Source organism: Halichoerus grypus, chromosome 6, assembly GCF_964656455.1.
Source record: "Halichoerus grypus chromosome 6, mHalGry1.hap1.1, whole genome shotgun sequence".
Lineage (NCBI taxonomy): Eukaryota > Metazoa > Chordata > Mammalia > Carnivora > Phocidae > Halichoerus > Halichoerus grypus.
The window spans coordinates 117,498,654-117,516,981 of record NC_135717.1 but is presented as its reverse complement, the minus strand read 5'-3'; the positions used below and the strand labels follow the sequence as shown (position 1 = coordinate 117,516,981).

The 18,328-nt window shown below is 46.9% G+C and overlaps 1 protein-coding gene across 2 annotated transcripts in view; it reads left to right on the top strand.

The window, feature by feature from the left end:
* Nucleotides 1-844: 844 nt before the first annotated feature.
* BIN2 (bridging integrator 2) overlaps nt 845-18,328 on the top strand; it is a 31,627-nt gene continuing 14,143 nt past the window's right edge. For both annotated transcript variants that reach the window (XM_036098874.2, XM_036098873.2), the window contains exons 1-5: nt 845-977; nt 7,529-7,609; nt 15,897-15,951; nt 16,249-16,343; nt 16,883-16,978. In XM_036098874.2, coding sequence (XP_035954767.1) covers nt 897-977; nt 7,529-7,609; nt 15,897-15,951; nt 16,249-16,343; nt 16,883-16,978 — 408 coding nt within the window. In that variant the 5' untranslated portion in view covers nt 845-896. The remainder of the gene's footprint in view (nt 978-7,528; nt 7,610-15,896; nt 15,952-16,248; nt 16,344-16,882; nt 16,979-18,328) is intronic.

The following is an 18,328-nucleotide window of genomic DNA, read 5'->3' as shown; positions in this document are numbered from 1 at the left end:
TCAGTTAGGAGACCTCGGTGGGAGCAACAGATGTGATGTGGGCAGCCTCATCCCCACTTTCCCAGCCTGTGTCTGTCTTCACACCCCGCCTCCACCCAGGACACGCACCAGTCCGTACAGCTAGAGAAGTGTGCTCCGCTCCCCAGCGCGGGCTTCCAGTCTCTCCTCCTCAGTCCTTTCCTTCCCTAAGGACCCCCATTTCTACCGCTGGCTCGGTTGTTCCTCCCTTTCAAATCCCGATGTGGGGGCCTGTCCCTTCCCCCACTCTGTCCCTACCAGTTCTAGGCCTACAGGAAACCTCTCCGGCAGAGGCTTTCCATCTTTAAAAACCGCAGCCTGGAATAAGTCGAACATTTAACCCGGCAACCCAGAAGACACGCGCATAGAAGTGAAACAACGTTTCTCAATACTCTTGCTAAGTGGAAATCGCGATCTTTCTACCCCACCGTTCCAGTTATTCCCCAGTGCTGACGGTTATGGCGAATTGGCTGCAGGCACGAAAGGGTCTCGGCCCACGTTAGAAAACTCGGTTCCGTGGGGCTGGTGCTCCCGTCCCTCCGGGCTGCGCAGCTTCAAGGCTGATTTTGAGGGAGCACCACCTGAGGGCAGGCCCGAGTTCCCAGCCTCCTCCTCCGAACAGGTGCAGCCCCCAGCCTGAGCTCCAGAAGTCCCCCTTGGGGCCGGGGCTGAGCGGGGGTGGGCCTGGGGGTCCGCAGGGCCACCGTGGCTGCGCCGGGAGCCGGCCTCGGGAGGAGCGTGGGCGGCCGCGGGGGTCGCGAGAGGCGTGGGGCGGGGCGGCCACGGCCGGATGCGAGGCATGCCGGGAACCGCACTTCCTCCTCGGGGGCCTCCAGAAAACCACAGGCCGCCGGGCCAGGCCGCCCGGAGCCGGCAGGATGGCGGAGGGCAAGGCGGGAGGCGCCGCCGGCCTGTTCGCCAAGCAGGTGCAGAAGAAGTTCAGCAGAGCCCAGGAGAAGGTAGGTGGCCGGGCCCCACCACCAGCCGGTCCCGCCGGCCGGACGCGGTGCGAGGGGCGTGCAGTGTGCCCGAGGGGGCCTGGGCCGAACCGAGGGGTCCGCGGCTTCCCCCGCAGATGGGCGTGGGACTGGGTTTCCCTTAAAATAGAAAGATTTGAGAGAACGGAGGAAATCCCCCGATCTTGGGCAAGGGTAGGGACGCAGAGGAGACAACAGTCTCCCTCAGGAACCCTAAACAAGACTCAGGCCGACCCAGGAAAGGTGGGAGAAAGGAACCAACGTTGGCAGGTTTTGTCCTAGCCGTCCAGGGAGGATGGTATTTTACAGATGACGAAATTGAAGGTTTGAAGGGGATAATCTCCCCCAAAGTCATAAGGCAGCCATGACCAGCTGTGCTATCAGCGAGGACCACCTAGTCCACAAGGACTAGAGTAATTCTGCAGGATTCTCTCTGTACCCACCCCTGCCGGGCCTCTGCGCGTTGTTGAAGCTGATGTAAGCCGTAGCCCGTATCTGCCCTTCTGTGTGGTCTCTGAGTTGGAAAAGTACCCGGCCCAGGGTGTTGAAGGAGCATCTCTTTCTAGATTGTGTTCTGGGTTTAGCTCTGGGTGGTCCTACTCCAGCACTAGCATTTAGGTAGGCTGTCCCCCTGTAACACTCCCCTACACATTTTAATGACATTCTTGTTTCTACCTGTCCAGAGTATGTCCTTCCCTTCTAACCTGAACCTCTCTGCTCTCCACCTATCAACACTCTTGGGAGATGAATCTCCTTTTTCTGTCTTTGAGGAAGCCAGGGTCATGTGGAAGAGTGGAGGAAAAGGAAAGGTTTTGTGTGGCTAGACTTCATTACTTCATCTTACTCTTAACTTCACCTTGATCGTGGTTTCAGCGTCTTGAAAGGCTGTCTAGTTACAAATCTGACAGTGATCAGAGCCTGTGGGCAGGTCTGGTTAGAAGCGGTGTGGAGAACAGGAGGTACCAGCTGCACTATGGGTTGGAAGAACAAAGAAAACCCAGAAGGCCAAAAACTCATGGATAATAATTATTTTTAAAAGATACAGCAGTTGATTTTACCTCATTCTTTCACCTTCTGTCCTCCTCCAACCTATCATCAACACTATGCCCTTGGTTTGGGATTTCTCTCCTTTTCTAAGCATGGACTCCAAAGCCTTAGATAAATAATGTGCCTGCTCTGGGCTTAAGATTCTGCATCTGTGAAATGAGACAGTTGATGTTCAATGATTTGGAAATTCAACGTGGTAAGTAAGGATACCAAAGCGAGAGAAGGGGCAAGGGTGCCTTGTACCTCAGAGGCAAATACCACCCAGGTACACCCTGTTCTTCCTGGTCTGAACCCTGAGAAAACAGAGAGAGGAGCCACTTCACATTTGCCTCAGGGAACTTTCAGGTTAAGGCAGAAAACAGGAAGATGCTCTGCGCCCAGACATAAACATAAAGGCAGGCAGACACTGAACTTGGAGCAGTATAGAGTGGGAATGGCCTGGAATGTGGGGAGGAGCTCAACTCAGCCTGCCAGAGTCCTTGAGTCTTGGGAGGTTTTTGAAGGCGAGAGAGAGAGAAAGTTACTGTCAAAAGAAAGGACTCCCTGGAACACTTTATAGTTTTTTTTTATAAGCAGTTGGCTGAAATCTTCTGAGTAATATGTAGTAACTCAGGGGTCAAATAGTCAAATGGGTCAGATATCAAGCGCCTACGATTGACAAGCCATGGGAAATTAAGAAAGACACCATCTCTCTCTTTATGGAGCCAACACTCGCATGATAGGGTCTCACTTCATCTTTGCAACACTTTGAGCATGTTATTAACATCCCAGTTTTAGAAATGAAGAAACGAGACTCAAAAGAGATTGGCAAATGGCAGAACTATCACTGAAGGCCAGGTGTCCTGCCTTTGGCTCCCCACCTCAGGCTGCTCTCTTTACAAGGCTCCTAATAAACCATCTGTGCCTGCCCACTTCCTGCCTCGCCAGCCCACTTCCTGCCGATCTCTCAGGAGCAAAACTAGGAGGAGAAACACCTTTCGCCCAGGTCTCCTCCTCCGAAGAGCTAGGAGTGAAGGTCCAGTGACTGTTACACACAGGGAAGATGAAGCATTCTTGTTTTATTTTCCAGTTTCCACCCAGACTCAACGTGAGACTGAATGTGTTTTTACAGCAAGATACTTCTTCACATTTCAAATGAATGCTTTCACCATCTGTTTGTGATTTCTCTGTGGCAAATCTCTCAGTTCTCTCTCCCCTGAGAAGGGGCATTGTTTACCACTTCTTTGTTGGTCTTTTCCTCTACTGACTTTTATTCAACTTGTCTCCCAGAGAGTTCTGTCAACAATACTTACAGAAAAATTCCTTTGTCCGGGATCCTGGGCTGGACCCGGGAAGGAATTTAGAGATGAGTAAGAGGCACTATCGCCTGCCAGAAGCTTCTAGTCTAGGGAAAAAAAAAAAAAAAAAAAAAGGTTAAATGAGTCACCTGAGAGATCTGTACTCTGTGGGAATTCAGAGAAGAGAAAGACTGAGGAGAATTGAGGGAGGTTTTGTAGCGGAGGCGGAATTTGCGATGGGAACTGTGGCTGATGAGTAGTTCCTCGGGCAAGTGGTAGGGGAGCATTCCAGCTGAGGAATGCCAGCAGAAGCAAGGCCTGGAGTGTGGAAATCCTTGTAGGCAGAATAGTGAGAAATGCAGCTGAGCTGGAATAGGGAGTGGTGGCAGAAAAGGCTAGAAAGTATATTAAGACCATGTTAAGGAAGAGCCTCCTTTAGCATGTATCCTGAAAATGAGGATTTCTCACATAAACTGGGCCCTATTCAAATTACCCCAATTGAGAGAGTTAACTAAAATATAATAAACGATTATGGGGAAGGGTCCTGGTAAAGAACTATATATCTGCAATGATTTTTTTTTTTAAGGTTTTATTTATTTCAGGGGCGCCTGGGTGGCTGAGTCGTTAAGTGTCTGCCTTCGGCTCAGGTCATGATCCCAGGGTCCTGGGATGGAGCCCCGCATCGGGCTCCCTGCTCAGCGGGAAGCCTGCTTCTCCCTCTCCCACTCCCCCTGCTTGTGTTCCTGCTGTTGCTGTGTCTCTCTCTGTCAAATAAATAAAATCTTAAAAAAAAAAAAAAAGATTTTATTTATTTCAGAGAGAGAACAGAAGAGCATGAGCCGGGTGAGGGGCAGAGGGAGAGGCAGAGGGAGAAGCAGTCTCCCTGCTGAGCAGGGAGCCAGATGCGGGACTCGATCCTGGGACTCCAGGGTCATGACCTGAGCCAAAGGCAGACGCTTAACCAACTGAGCCACCCAGGTGCCCCTGCAATGATTTTTTTTTTTAAGCTTTTATCCTCATATCCCAATCTACGTAAACGTTAAAATAGGTCAATGAACCCTGGAATATTCTTCACTTTGTTCACCAAGCATTAACATTTTGCCACATTCACTTTGTCTCGTGTTCTTGTTCGTTCTCTCTAAATATCTCTATTACCCTGGAGGCCGAATTCTTAGTGTAGAACTTTAGGGACTGACGTTGGGTGGGCTTTCATGGGGAAGTGACCCAAAGGTGGAATTTATTCATTCTTTCAGACGTTTGTTGAGAACCTGTACCTTGTCTTCTGTCAGGGAGCTCTAGTTGAGGAAGAATGTCTGCAGCATAGTTCATGTGCCCTGATCCGGGCAACAATTGACTTCGGGCCCAGGGCACTGGATGATGCTTTCAAGGTGATCACACTCCTTTTTTCAGTTTCAGAATTAAAGGTGGGGGTGTTCAGCACACACACTCACACCCCTTAGAAGCCTTTTTGCCTTGAACTTTGTGGGAGCTGGGGCGATTGAGTGTGCCACATTAACTCTAGACGGAGCTGACCGTTCTTTCAGCCCCTTCCACCTAAGAAGAACCATGCCCCAAGCAAAGGAAGGGAGGAGTAGCAGGAAGGAAGTGAGAGCAGGCGCTTACCACTTAGACAAGGTGGTTTTGCAACTTTCTGGTAGAGGACGGTGTTTTGTTGGCGCGGGAGGGAGGGTCGGGTCCGGGAAGCCGGTGGAGTCGGCATACCCAGGGCCAGGTGTTTGATGAGGTGAAGCTAGAGACACAGACAGACATATGGCTAAACTGAGAAGGAAACAGACAGGTACTCCTAGGGAAGGGAGTGGAACTGGACCTAGCAGTAGTGGATTTATATTGAGCGCTCCCTGCAGGGCACCACTGGGAAAGCGTTTACAGGTATAATGTCACTTAATCCTCCCAACTCCTGGAGATGCTGTTATCTTAGTGGGGTAAGGGGAGTTCTGTAAACGGAGGCTCAAGAAACGCATAGGCTTATTTGCCCAAACTCTTATAGCCCCAAGTGTAAAGGCCAAGGCGGGGCATATATCTGTTTGACTCTGGAGCCCTTAATCATAACCAGTCCAGAGAGAGCTCCATAGAAGTGAGAGATGCTAACCCCAGGATTAAGAATGGGGACACATGGGTCCGAGGCTCTACATAGAGCCTTCCTCACTCCCAAGACCTGGGCACTTTTGCATGTGATTCAGAGCCCTTCAGGGTGAGACTGCAGTCTCCCTTTCTAGCTCCCTTACCCACCACTCCCCATAACACACCCTAAACCAGCCACACTGAGCCAACTCATGGACCTGTGTGAATATGGGTACTTTTCTGACTTTGTTCTCTCTCCACTCTCCCCCCTTATACTCCATTCCAGTCTAGCAAAATCTTTGTTTTTTAAGGTTTTATTTATTTATTTGAGAGGGAGAGAGAGAGCGCGCGCGCATGAGCAGGGAGAGGGAGAAGCAGACTCCCTGCTGAGCATGGAGCCCAAGGCTTAATTCCAGGACCTTGGGATCATGACCTGAGCCAAAGGCAGACACTTAACCAACTGAGCCATCCAGGCGCCCTGTAGTTTAGCAAAATCTTAATTCGAGGCCCAGCCTGTTGATCCTCTCCTCCACCAGTCCCACTCGCCTTGCTGTTAGAAGTATTAAGTATCTCTTTGCTGGATACTGAGAAATCTAGATGAGCAGGGCAAGTGCCCAATTCTCAAGGAGCCCGCAGTTTAGAAGGAGACATAATTAGATAAATACAAATAATAAAATAGTAATAGAAGTGTATGCAAGGTGCAGAAGTTGCAAGCGCTTAGGAGGGAGTGATTAACTCAACAGGATAAAGTAGATGTGGTTAAGTGTCATAAAGGATGTGGAATATGAATTGGGGTTTTTAAATTTTTTTTAAGTTTGTTTATTTAAGTAATCTCTGCAGCCAGTCTGGGGCTCAAACTCACAACCCGGAGATCAAGAGTCACCTGCTCTTCTAACTGAGCCAGCCAGGTGCCCCTAAATTGGGTTTTTTTAGATAGTTGCCTGAGAGACAAGGAAGGGAAGGACATTCCAGAAAGAGGACACAGGATCTACAATAAGCTACAGTATGGCTTATTCAGGAAACTAATAAAGTGTTAGGGAGGGAGACCTGCAGGAAGGAGGAATAATGGGAGTTGAGGCTTACTGAGGAGTCAGATCATTGAGACCTATCTGCATACTAGAGTTTGAACTATAACTGATAGATACATATGGGCATTTAATCCAAATCTGTTGAGCAGATGGGTGGAGAATCATTAGAAGGTTTTAAGCTGCAGCATGATAGGCCTGTGGGAGCAGGCCAGGGGAGAAACGGCGAGCGCTGAGAACCAAGCCATGACAGTGAGACTCGAAAGCACGGGATGGTTTCCAGAGATGGACACAGTGAGGGATTTGATGAAGGAGGTGAGAGAGAAGTAGTTGAGGGCAGCCGCTGAGATTCTTACTTGGAAGGGGGGGTGCCTCCTTTCCAAATGGGGGCTTCAGGTAGTAGAGGCCCAGGCTTGCTTTCTTGTTTATAGATGAGTGTCCCCTGACAGAGAACAGGCACTCTATCTTTTTCATTTCCCTGTCCTTTGCTTTAGCACTGAGACCAGTGTAGTGGTTTGCTCTCAGGTCCCCAGTGGAGAGCAGAGAGACACGGAGAGCATTCACTTCGAGCTGAATTTTAAATGTGTTATATCTGCTCTTCACAGTTTTCCACAAGGGCCCTCCCAAGAAAAGAGTCTTCTGCCTGCCTCTCTAACCTCATCTATCTAGAGGAATCTGTGGCCATGGCTGGAAGACTCTCTCTCAAGTGAAAAGTCTTCAAGCCTCACGTTTTACCTTTAAAAGCAATGCACATTTTACATTCTTCTTATTAATCCCTGTTTTAATATAATACTTCCCTCCCCCAAAAAAACTCCCACTGTAAATAACAATGTCATTCCCAGCATATATGTACTATTTATTCCAGGCTTTATATACACCCCGTAGCACACTGCTGCATACCCCCAGGAGTATCCCAGTTTGAGAAGAACCACAAAATGTGATTTTTTTTTCAGCAATGTGCTATATTTTTAATTCCATTGGGCTGATAGGAACACACCCCTTCAACTGCATCTAAGACTCTGAGAAGCCAGAGTCACACGAGGCCAAAAGATGAGAGAGACTTGACTGTAACCTTATGGACCTTTCCAACTCACATTCCCAGGTACTGCAGAAGTTGGGGAAAACTGTGGAAACCAAAGATGAACGGTTTGAACAAAGTGCCAACAACTTCTACCATCAACAGGTAATCCGGAGGGTGGGGAAGGGAGGCTTGGAGGAAGCAAGAAGACAAGGAGGGCTGAGTGGCAGAAGAAGAGCAGGTCCTGCAAACCAACAGGCATCTCTACTAAGCCATCCTCCCCCCAGGGGTAAGGGCCACAGGGTGATCTGCTGCTTACCCTTTCCCTGGCAACCAGAGAAACTTCCCTTTCCCGTTCCTGCTGCCCTGGGTTTTGGGGGACAGACAAGTACTCTTCTTTTCTCTTCGTGGCTCCCCCGGCTATGGTGGCATCACCAGGTCCTTAGACAAAGTTGCAGCAAGCCCCCGCCCCCTCTGCTTTTGGCTTATCACTTCCCCAGAGTGCCTCTGTCCCACCCTCTGGCTCTTCTCATCAGAGTTGCACCCTGTTTTCCTTGTTGCCTCTTTGTCCACTCCCTCTGCCTCACCTGAGCCCTCATTTCTAAATAATCCCTCTGTCTTTCACCTGTCATTCTCCCCAACAAACCTCCTATTCTCCCTGTGCCTTCCATCTTCGCTGGATGCTACAGGTAATTTTATGTAGAAATTTCCAGTAAGAAGTGGAGAACGGGTTTAACCTCCCAGGGGATATTTCACTTCCCGTCTCCATGTGCCAGGCACTGTGCTGGGTGCTTTACGCACATGATCTCATTTAACTGTCATCTCAGCCCCAGAGGTTGCAGTCCCCTCTTTATTGTGGAAGGGGGTTATTAACTTACATGACTATGCAGTTGTCATGCAGTTCTACCACTTAACTCATCCGAGTTAGGTCACAGCTCACGGGTTAAGGACACAGTCGCCCACTAGACTGCTTCACTTCAGACACCAGCCATAAGCTCTGGAGCTCCCAGGCCCCCTGCCCTTCTGACCAACGCTACAAATTTGGGGGTTCCTACTAGCCACTCAGCTTCCACAATCCATGAGAACAACTCACAGAACTCAGGAAAGCACTCTATTTACAATTACTGCTTTATTACAAACCATACAAATCAGGACCAGCCAAGTAAAGAGACACATAAGGTGAGGTCTGGGAGAGCTCCAAATGAGAAGCTTCTGGGTTCTCAAGACATGTCACCTTCCTGGCACTTGGATAGAGGATTACCAACCAGGGAAGCGCACCCAAGCGTCAGGTGTCTAGAGTTTTTTTTATTGTGATTTCATTACAGTGCATCCGTGGCCACATGATTGAATTTAATCTCTAGCTCCCTTTCTCTCCCCTCCACTGGAGGTCAGGCTGATATCACCTGTCTCAAAGCCCCAACCCTCTAATCACATGGTTCATCTTTCCAGCCTACCCAGCCACCATCCTGAGTCATTTGTTTAGCATAAACTGACTCTGATCTGAGAGGCCCACCATGAATAAGAAACACATCCCTATCACTCAGGAAATCCCAAGGAGTTAGAAGTTACTTCCCAGGAACTGGGGACAAAGGCCAGCCAAATTCTTTACTGGACAATATCAGTAAATTGAATTATATGGAAAATAATTCTCTAAAATTATATTAAAAGGACATTCACTATAATCTAATTCAGCAGTTGATTATATTAGAATCATTTGGGAAATGTATATATATATTTTAAAGATTTTTTTTATTTATTGAGAGAGAGAGAGAGAGCATGAGCTGGAGGAGAGGCAGATAGGGAGAGGCAGACTCCCTGCTGAGCAGGGAGCCTGATTTGAGGGGGGCTCAATGCGGGGCTCTATCCTAGGACCCTGGGATCATGACCTGAGCTGAAGGCAGACACTTAACCCACTGAGCCACCCAGGCACCCTTTGGGAAATATTTTTACATGTGAGATCTCTGGTAGTAGGGCTTGAGAATCTGTACTTTTAAACTTGTTTTAATGGAAGATTTCAAATATATGCACAGATAGGAAAACTTGTATAATTAATCCACATGTACATACCCATCTCTCAGCTTTAATAAGTAATCAACTCATTTCTGTTTCCACCTACTTTCCCACATCCTTGATTACTATGAAGCAAATTCTACGTACCATATCATTTTATCCATAAAAATTTCATTATCAGTCTCTAAAGGTAAGGACTCTTTTAAAATACAACCACAAAGCCATTATCACACCTAAAAATATTTTCTATGAGATATTTACTCGTTACAACAAACCAGAAAGGACAAGAAAAACATGAATTAAAAAATCCTGATTTCGGGGCACCTGGGTGGCTCAGTCAGTTAAGCATCTACCTCTGGCTTGGGTCATGATGCTGGGTTGGAGCCAAATCAGGCTCCCTTCTCAGGATGGAGCCTGTTTCTCCCTCTCCTTCTGCCCTCCCCCCACTTGTGTGTTCTCTCTCTCAAATAAATGAATAAAATCTTAAAAAAAAAAAATCCTGATTTCACACCCTCCCATACTACCACCACTGTTGTCTTATATTCTTACAATTACTCTGCTATGAATGTGTATGATCTTTAAGTAAATCCACAATAAATAAATAGGTTTACAAAAGTGAGATTATTCCGTTGATACTGGTTTTATAACTTGCCCTGTTCAAAGTTAACAATACAATACAAATATCTTTTTTGATATCCCACTAAAATGTAAGATTAAGTGATATCTTCAAAAAGTAGCAATAATTTCTTAATATAAAATATCCAGTCAATATTCACACTCCCCTAATGATGTCATTTTTTTTTTTTTTTTTTTTTTTTAGTTTATTTAAACCAGCAACTTGTTGGCATGTTTAAGTCTCTTAGGTTTAGGGCGCCTGGGTGGCTCAGTCGGTTAATCGACTGCCTTCAGCTCAGGTCATGATCCTGGAGTCCCAGGATCGAGTCCCGCATCGGGCTCCCTGCTCAGTGGGGAGTCTGCTTCTCCCTCTGACCCTCCCCCCTCTCATACTCTATCTCATTCTCTCTCTCAAATAAATAAATAAAATCTTTAAAAAAAAAAAAAAAGTCTCTTAGGTTTAAAGTTAAATCTCTTCATCTGCGGGGTTTCTGATCCCTCCCTCGTGCAGTTTGTTTGTCGGTGACACTAGATTGTTCTCCTGACGTTTCCTGAAGCCTCAACTTGACTGATTGAGTCCCTATAGTACTGTTTAGCATGCCCCTCTGTCTCTGGTATTTTCTGTAAATTAATAATTAGATTTAGAGGCTTGATGAGATTCAGATTTTTGTTTTTGTTTGTTTAGGTGGCAAGAATACTTGTAATTTTTATAGGTGTGAGAGTTTTCCATCTGGAGGCACATAATGTCTGCGTGTCTCCTTTTTGTGTGACATTAACAGCCTTGGTTGATCATTAACTAGGGAATCTATGTTTTGTATTAAGTTTCCAGGTAATGATGATGTAGTAGCTAGTCTGAGAACAGCATTTGGCAATCACTGATTTAGTCTAACTCTGGGGAGGGAAATAGGATCTGCGAAGGAGGTCATTTAATCAAGGTAAAAGCCTAAGAGTTGCAGAGCTGGGATTCCAACTTAAACCCTGTGCCCTTCCCCCTGCACCTCACTAGGAGGCCTCTGGGGGCGTCTGCTCAGCGGCAGTGACTGTTCTGCTTCTAACTGCAGCATGAAAAGAACAGGAATCAGTAAGTCGACACCCACATTAAGAGGGTTCTGCCCCTTGGCCCATTCTGTACCTCGGTCTTTCCTCTTCCTCTCTGCCTTAAAGGATGGATCTACCAATGGCAGGTGTGTGGGTAGAAAAGGTAGGAGATGAAGGAAAGACCATCAAGAAGAAGAGGATCAGATAGATGTTGACAGTCCCCTCAGAATTTCTGGGTGAGGCCACCAACTGAACGTCACTTGAAGGGGAGAGAAGCTAGATTTGAGAAATGAAATGGAGGTAGAATAGGAATAAGGGAAACTTCTCCCGAGAGAAGGGTTTTCCTCCAGTGACTGGTATTGGAGCATGCGTGAAAAGCTCATTTCACAAGCACGTCACGGGAGCCTGCTGCACACCGGGCGCCATGCTACATTCTGGGACTTCGATGTGAACACGACAACATGCCTGCCCTCAGACTCTTACAGTTGAAGGGGAAAGACAGTGACAATGCAGTCCGGTCGGAGACTGGACCTGGGGTGGCTAAGATGAACAAGAGGGAAAAAAACAAGGTCAAGGAGATTGAGAGTGAAGTATTCCAGAAGGTGGACCAGTTGGTCATGTGCCCAGGGCCTTACCACAATCAGCTTGTAGGAGAACTTTTCGTTAATAAATAAATACCACTCCCAAACTTCCCAGCCTGATTCCAAGGCCTTGCCACTTGCCTGGGTTCCTAAGCAAATTTCCATAGGTAGTTTTCCTTGAGGGCTCTGCTTTGCTTCCTCTTCAAACCATATTAAATAGGAAGAATTGTTTTCCTCAAGCAGCATTTTAATTTCTGATTTCTGGTAGTGACAGCTGCTTCCAGTTCATTGCTTTTAAAATCAAACCTCGGGGCACCTGGGTGGCTCAGTTGTTAACCGTCTGCCTTCGGCTCAGGTCATGGTCCCAAGGTTCTGGGATCGAGCCCCGCATCGGGCTCCCTGCTCCGCGGGAAGCCTGCTTCTTCCTCTCCCCTGCTTGTGTTCCCTCTCTCTCTGTCTCTCTCTGATGTAATAAATAAATACAATCTTTAAAAAAATAAAAAATAAAGTAAAATAATAAAGTCAAACCTCATGGTGATGCCTGGGTGGCTCAGTTGGTGAAGCCTCTGACTCTTGATTTCAGCTCAGGTCATGGTCTCAGGGTCTTGAGATCAAGCCCCACATTGTGCTCTGTGCTCAGCGGGGAGTCTGTTGGAGATTCTCTCTATCCCTCTGCCCCTCCCCCTGTTTGGGCATGCGTGCTCTCTCTCTCTCTCTCTCTCTCAAATAAATAAATAAATAAAATCAAACAAGCTTCTTGTCTCCCTTCAGGACCTCCATCAAATGAAGCACTTTTAGCACTCGCTCAGGATTGATGGTGCTACTTACTGTTTTGCTGAGTGTTTGGGTTTCTCTGAGTCCATTTCTCTCCAGCAAGTGGGGAACCCCAGGACAAGGATTTTCTTAGCACATAGCTTTGTCTGCCTAAGTGCTTAGGACAAGCTTCCAGAATGAGTAGTCCATTAACTGAGGGCTGGGGCTGTTTGCGTAAGGGATAGGAAGGACCAACCCAGACTCTTTATGGGGTTACCAAGAATTTGGCATGGATTCAGAGAGCCAAAGTGATAAAATCATAAGCTACAGGGCTAGAGATGGTCTTACCCGACATTTATAGAGGAGGAAAATAAAGCCAGAAAAGTGGAATAACTTGCAGGTTTTTGACTCTCAGACAAGTGGGAACCTAAGACTGTGCAAGTTGTATCTGTCAAGAAAGATGCTGGGATTCTTCAGCCTGGAGACATTTTGGGGTGGGGGGACAGGGACAGACAGGCCAGCAAAATAAAATGACACCCAGTGGTGTCCCACCACCCCACTTCCCGCTACCACCACACACACACACACACACACACATACACACTCTCTCTCTCTCTCTCTCTCTTCATCTCCTCAAAGGAAAGAGCAAGAGCATAAAGAACTTTGACCTAGAGGTTTGATCCTAAAACACAGAAGTGGAGTTGGGCTTTTGTGAGGTGCAGTGGAAGGCAGAAGGCATTCACATTTTATGGACTCTGGTATCAATAGAACCCCCTGGTTTTGAACAACGTACATACAGCCTCCATAGTCATGCATGGTAGCCTTGATTACTGATCCGATTTTTCAGGCCATATAATATCTAATGGAGAAAAACAATTTGATTTCATTTGTAGAAATTATGCAAGATGATTTAACAGCTTTTGTTACTTAGATGTGTATTTTGGAGATCAAATCTTCATGGTGAAATAAAAAGTTGAGCCCATGTTCTTTTCTTTCAAAAAAAGAACTTGAAATCCTTGTTAATTTTTATAATCCTCAAAACTCTTTCAGAACTCTCTCAAACTTTAACTATCACATTTTTAAAACTCTCAAACTTATACCCACCTACCATATCCATGTTTAAAAGATTTTATGTATATTGAACATCTTAGACTACTTAAACTTTTTTCCCATTAATGAAAAAGCAAAGAGGAAATGAAACATCCTTCCTGGTGAATGCTGAGTGTTTCCAAATTTTGGTGACTGACGGTCTCCATCGTGCTGTTGAAAGCACTTCCTCAAGGTCACCAGTGACTTCCAGTTACCAAGTCCAGTGCCTATGACTGGTTCTTCCTGCACTCTAACCTCTCTGTAGCATCTGGCCCCTCCTTGGTCATTTCTCTGACACTCTCCTGATCCCCACTTGCTGTGATACACCACACAATGTCGGCTCTTCTCCCAGCTCTCTGACAGTGTCTTCGACTCCCTTGAGACTGTCTGTGCGTTCGTGTCCCTTGAGTCCTGGCATTGAGCCCCAAGGGCTTTTAACCTGAGGTATGGTCAAGAGTTTGGGCTGGCTTAGAAGTAAGGCAGAAAATGTGGATGAAATAATTAGTCCAATTTTCTTTGACCGACTTGACCTAGATTTTCTGCTGCTAAATTTACATAATAATGATCTTTCCTGCAAAGATTTCCACAGATTAAAAAAAAAATTAAGATTTATTTATTTGAGAGTGGGGGGAGGGAGGGGCAGAGGCAGAGGGAGAGAGAGAGAACCCCAAGCAGACTCCCTGCTGAGCATGGAACCCAACATGGGGCCACCCCACAACCTATGAGATTATGACCTGAGCCGAAACCAGAAGTCAGACGCTTAACCGACTGAGCCACCCAGGCGCACCCCCAGATAAAAAAAATTTTAATGTAAGTTGTTAGATAGAATTTTCTGATTTTCAGTTTTTCTCCCATATATTTTTGTTGTTGTTGTTAAAGATTTTATTTATTTGACAGAGAGAGACACAGCGAGAGAGGGAACACAAGCAGGGGGAGTGGGAAAGGGAGAAGCAGGCTTCCGGCCGAGCAAGGAGCCCGATCCGGGGCTCGATCCCAGGACTCTGGGATCATGACTGAGCCAAAGGCAGATGCTTAACAACTGAGCCACCCAGGTGCCCCTCCCATAATTTTTTTTTATACTCTTGGTATGCTCAATAGCCTATCTAGTGCTGAAAACAAGCAAAACAAATGAACAAGTTCACAAGTGCTTTATGGTGTACGCATAATGAATCTTAGCTTGAATACTCCTTCCCCGAAACTGTTGTGAGGCTCACTGTTCTGACCCATAGGCCCTGCCCTGTAGAATACACTAAAGTGGGCTGCCCCTTTCAGTCCAGGCCCACACTCCTGAAGGCAGGCTCCAAATGTCAATAGTCTGGCTTCAACTCCCTTCTCACACAACAACTCCTAGAAACTGGAGTCCACACAGAGGAAAGACACCAGAGTCAGAAGGGGCTTTAAATAACAACAGAGAGAGCCTATGAAAGAGAAGACTCGGTGCAGGGTCTGGGAAAGATGTCTTCCAACATATGTGCAAGAGTTATCAGATCTATTCTGAGTACAGAAGGCCAGCCCGAGACCAGTGGGCCAGAGTTCTAGTAGAACTATTTAAAATTGAAGCACAACCTCAGCAAGAAGTCATGAGTTTCTGCTTGCAGGAGATATTCAAGAAGCGGAGGCTAAATGAACATTTGTCAGAGTTCAGACAAAATGGTTCATCTGTTGGGTTGAGATTTGAACATCCAAACTTAAATGATACCTTCCTCTCCTTTTCTCCCTTCTTTTTTTTCCAGGGAGGAGACCTAATCTGTGCTTGGGAGGCCCAGCCAAAAAAAAAGAGAGAGAGTTCAGACACAGGAGCGAAGATAGGATTGGGTAGATGGATAGAGCTATAGATGAGGCCATTGGAGTTGGGACTGAAGGAGAATCAGGGATGAGCCATTTGGAAGAGAAGTGTAAAGCCCGTGACTGATGGAAGGGAAGGGTGAAGGGAGGCAAGGCAGAGAAGGATGTCAGGGGAGAAGAGGAATGGCTTGTGTGAGGGTTCACGGGAGAAAGAAGGCCGAGCGTCTACAGAAGATGGTGATGGTTTACTTACCCAGAGAGGAAGGTATAAGCCAGAGGGTCACATAGATAGCGTCACCTAGGACACCTAAATTTCAGCAGAGGAACTGGGGTACAGGCTTTTGTTCGCCAGAAGGAAGAACGGGAAAGAAGGCCTGCAAGTGCCATGGGAACAATCTCCAAACAAAAACTGCCCCCAAAAAGACAACCTCCAACTTCTTGGTAAAGAGAACAGAGGCTAATTTATAACATTTGCAAATTCCAGGATTGATTTCTCCTTTTAACCTACTCTTCTACCTTGATCTCTGAAGCATCTTTCCAGATGTATCTCTCTGGTCACCAAAAGCACTTCTCCCTTGCAGGCAGAAGGCCAGAAGCTCTACAAGGACCTGAAGAACTTCCTTAGTGCAGTCAAAGGTGGGTAGCGTACAGCACAGGAGAAGCAAGCTCCTGAGAGCTCTGAGGATGGAAAGAAAAACACCCAGTCTCAGGCGATTTATCACTGGCCTGCCCCTGAGGCCCAGACCGTGTGGGCATAGGAAGAGCAATGTTTCCTGTCCCAGCCCCCGCCCAGCTTTCCTCATGGGTCACCCAAACCTTCTGGGGGTGCGCGTCCTTCTGAAGTAGACTTGCTGATCTGCCTGTTGACCCGTATGGCTATAGCAGCCTCCTTTGGGGGAAGCTGTAAGGTGGGACCGACTTCTCTCCTTTCAGTGATGCATGAAAGCTCAAAGAGAGTGTCAGAAACCCTGCAGGAGATCTACAGCAGCGAGTGGGACGGTCACGAGGAGCTGAAGGCCATTGCAGGGGTAAGAGTGTCCCGGCTTCACAGCTCTTTAGCAACTCACTTCTGCCTTCTCTTAGCTTCTCCGTCCAAGCAAATAGGAAAGCAAAGGAGCCAGTCCGCATCCTTCATGTGTATAGCCTCAGCAACAACCATGAGGGTAACAACAAGTGTTCCCTGATCTGCGGATTCCTCTGCAGTCGGCCATCTTCCTCTCTTTAAAACCTTATGGAAGTTCTACCTACATAAAACCCAGCTGGTTGTCTTTGAAAACTAACTTCATGCAGTTTTTTCCTCCCAAATTTCCCTGTCCTTCAAGCTCGAGTCCAAGACTGACCATCTCTTCCTGTTCTTGATCCCTGAAGGTATGTCCAGTGTCTTATAGGGCGGTTCCTGGGGGCAGGGCTGTTTCTTCATCTGACTCTTCACCAGAAGCCAACATGACATTCTAAACACAGCGCTCCAAAAGGAACTTTGTGCGGGAAGAATTTGGGTTTTTCCCTGCTTGGCATTTGTTGCCAAGAAGTGGGGCCCTCACCTCTGCCCTTTGCCTCTACCCCACAGAATAATGATCTCCTTTGGGAAGACTATGAAGAGAAACTAGCTGACCAGGCGTTGAGGACCATGGAAAACTACGTAGCCCAGTTCAGCGAGATTAAGGTAATCCGTTTCAGAGTCGAGGGTGGCCCCCAGAGTAAACATCCTAAGTAGAGTTCGAACCCACGGTTAGAAATGAAGCTAAGGGGGCACCTGGGTGGCTCAGTCGTTAAGCATCTGCCTTCAGCTCAGGTCATGATCCTGGGGTCCTGGGATCGAGCCCCACATCGAGCTCCCTGCTCAGTAGGGAGCCTGCTTCTCCCTCTCCCTCTGCCTGCCGCTCCCCCTGCTTGTGCTCTCTCTCTCTGACAAATTAATAAAAAAAAATTTTTTTTATTTTATTTTTTTTTTAATTTTTTTATTGTTATGTTAATCCCCATACATTACATCATTAGTTTTAGATATAGTGTTCCATGATTCATTGTTTGTGCATAACACCCAGTGCTCCATGCAGAACATGCCCTCCTCAATACCCATCACCAGGCTAACCCATCCTCCCACCCCCCTCCCCTCTAGAACCCTCAGTTTGTTTTTCAGAGTCCATCGTCTCTCATGGTTCTTCTCCCCCTCCGATTTCCCCCCCTTCATTCTTCCCCTCCTGCTACATTCTTCTTCTTCTTTTTTTCTTTCTTAACATATATTGCATTATTTGTTTCAGAGGTACAGATCTGAGATTCAACAGTCTTGCACAATTCACAGCGCTTACCAGAGCACATACCCTCCCCAGTGTCCATCACCCAGTCACCCCATCCCTCCCACCCCACCCCCCACTCCAGCAACCCTCAGTTTGTTTCCTGAGATTAAGAATTCCTCATATCAGTGAGGTCATATGATACATGTCTTTCTCTGTTTGACTTATTTCGCTCAGCATAATACCCTCCAGTTCCATCCACGTCGTTGCAAATGGCAAGATCTCATTCCTTTTGATGGCTGCATAATATTCCATTGTGTATATATACCACATCTTCTTTATCCATTCATCTGTTGATGGACATCTTGGCTCTTTCCACAGTTTGGCTATTGTGGATATTGCTGCTATAAACATCGGGGTGCACGTACCCTTTCGGGTCCCTACTTTTGTTTCTTTGGGGTAAATACCCAGGAGTGCAATTGCTGGATCATATGGTAGCTCTATTTTCAACTTTTTGAGGAACCTCCATACTGTTTTCCAGAGTGGCTGCACCAGCTTGCATTCCCACCAACAGTGTAGGAGGGTTCCCCTTTCTCCGCATCCCCACCAACATCTGTCATTTCCTGACTTGTTAATTTTAGCCATTCTGACTGGTGTGAGGTGGTATCTCATTGAGGTTTTGATTTCGATTTCCCTGATGCCGAGCGATGTTGAGCACTTTTTCATGTGTCTGTTGGCCATTTGGATGTCTTCTTTGGAAAAATGTCTGTTCATGTCTTCTG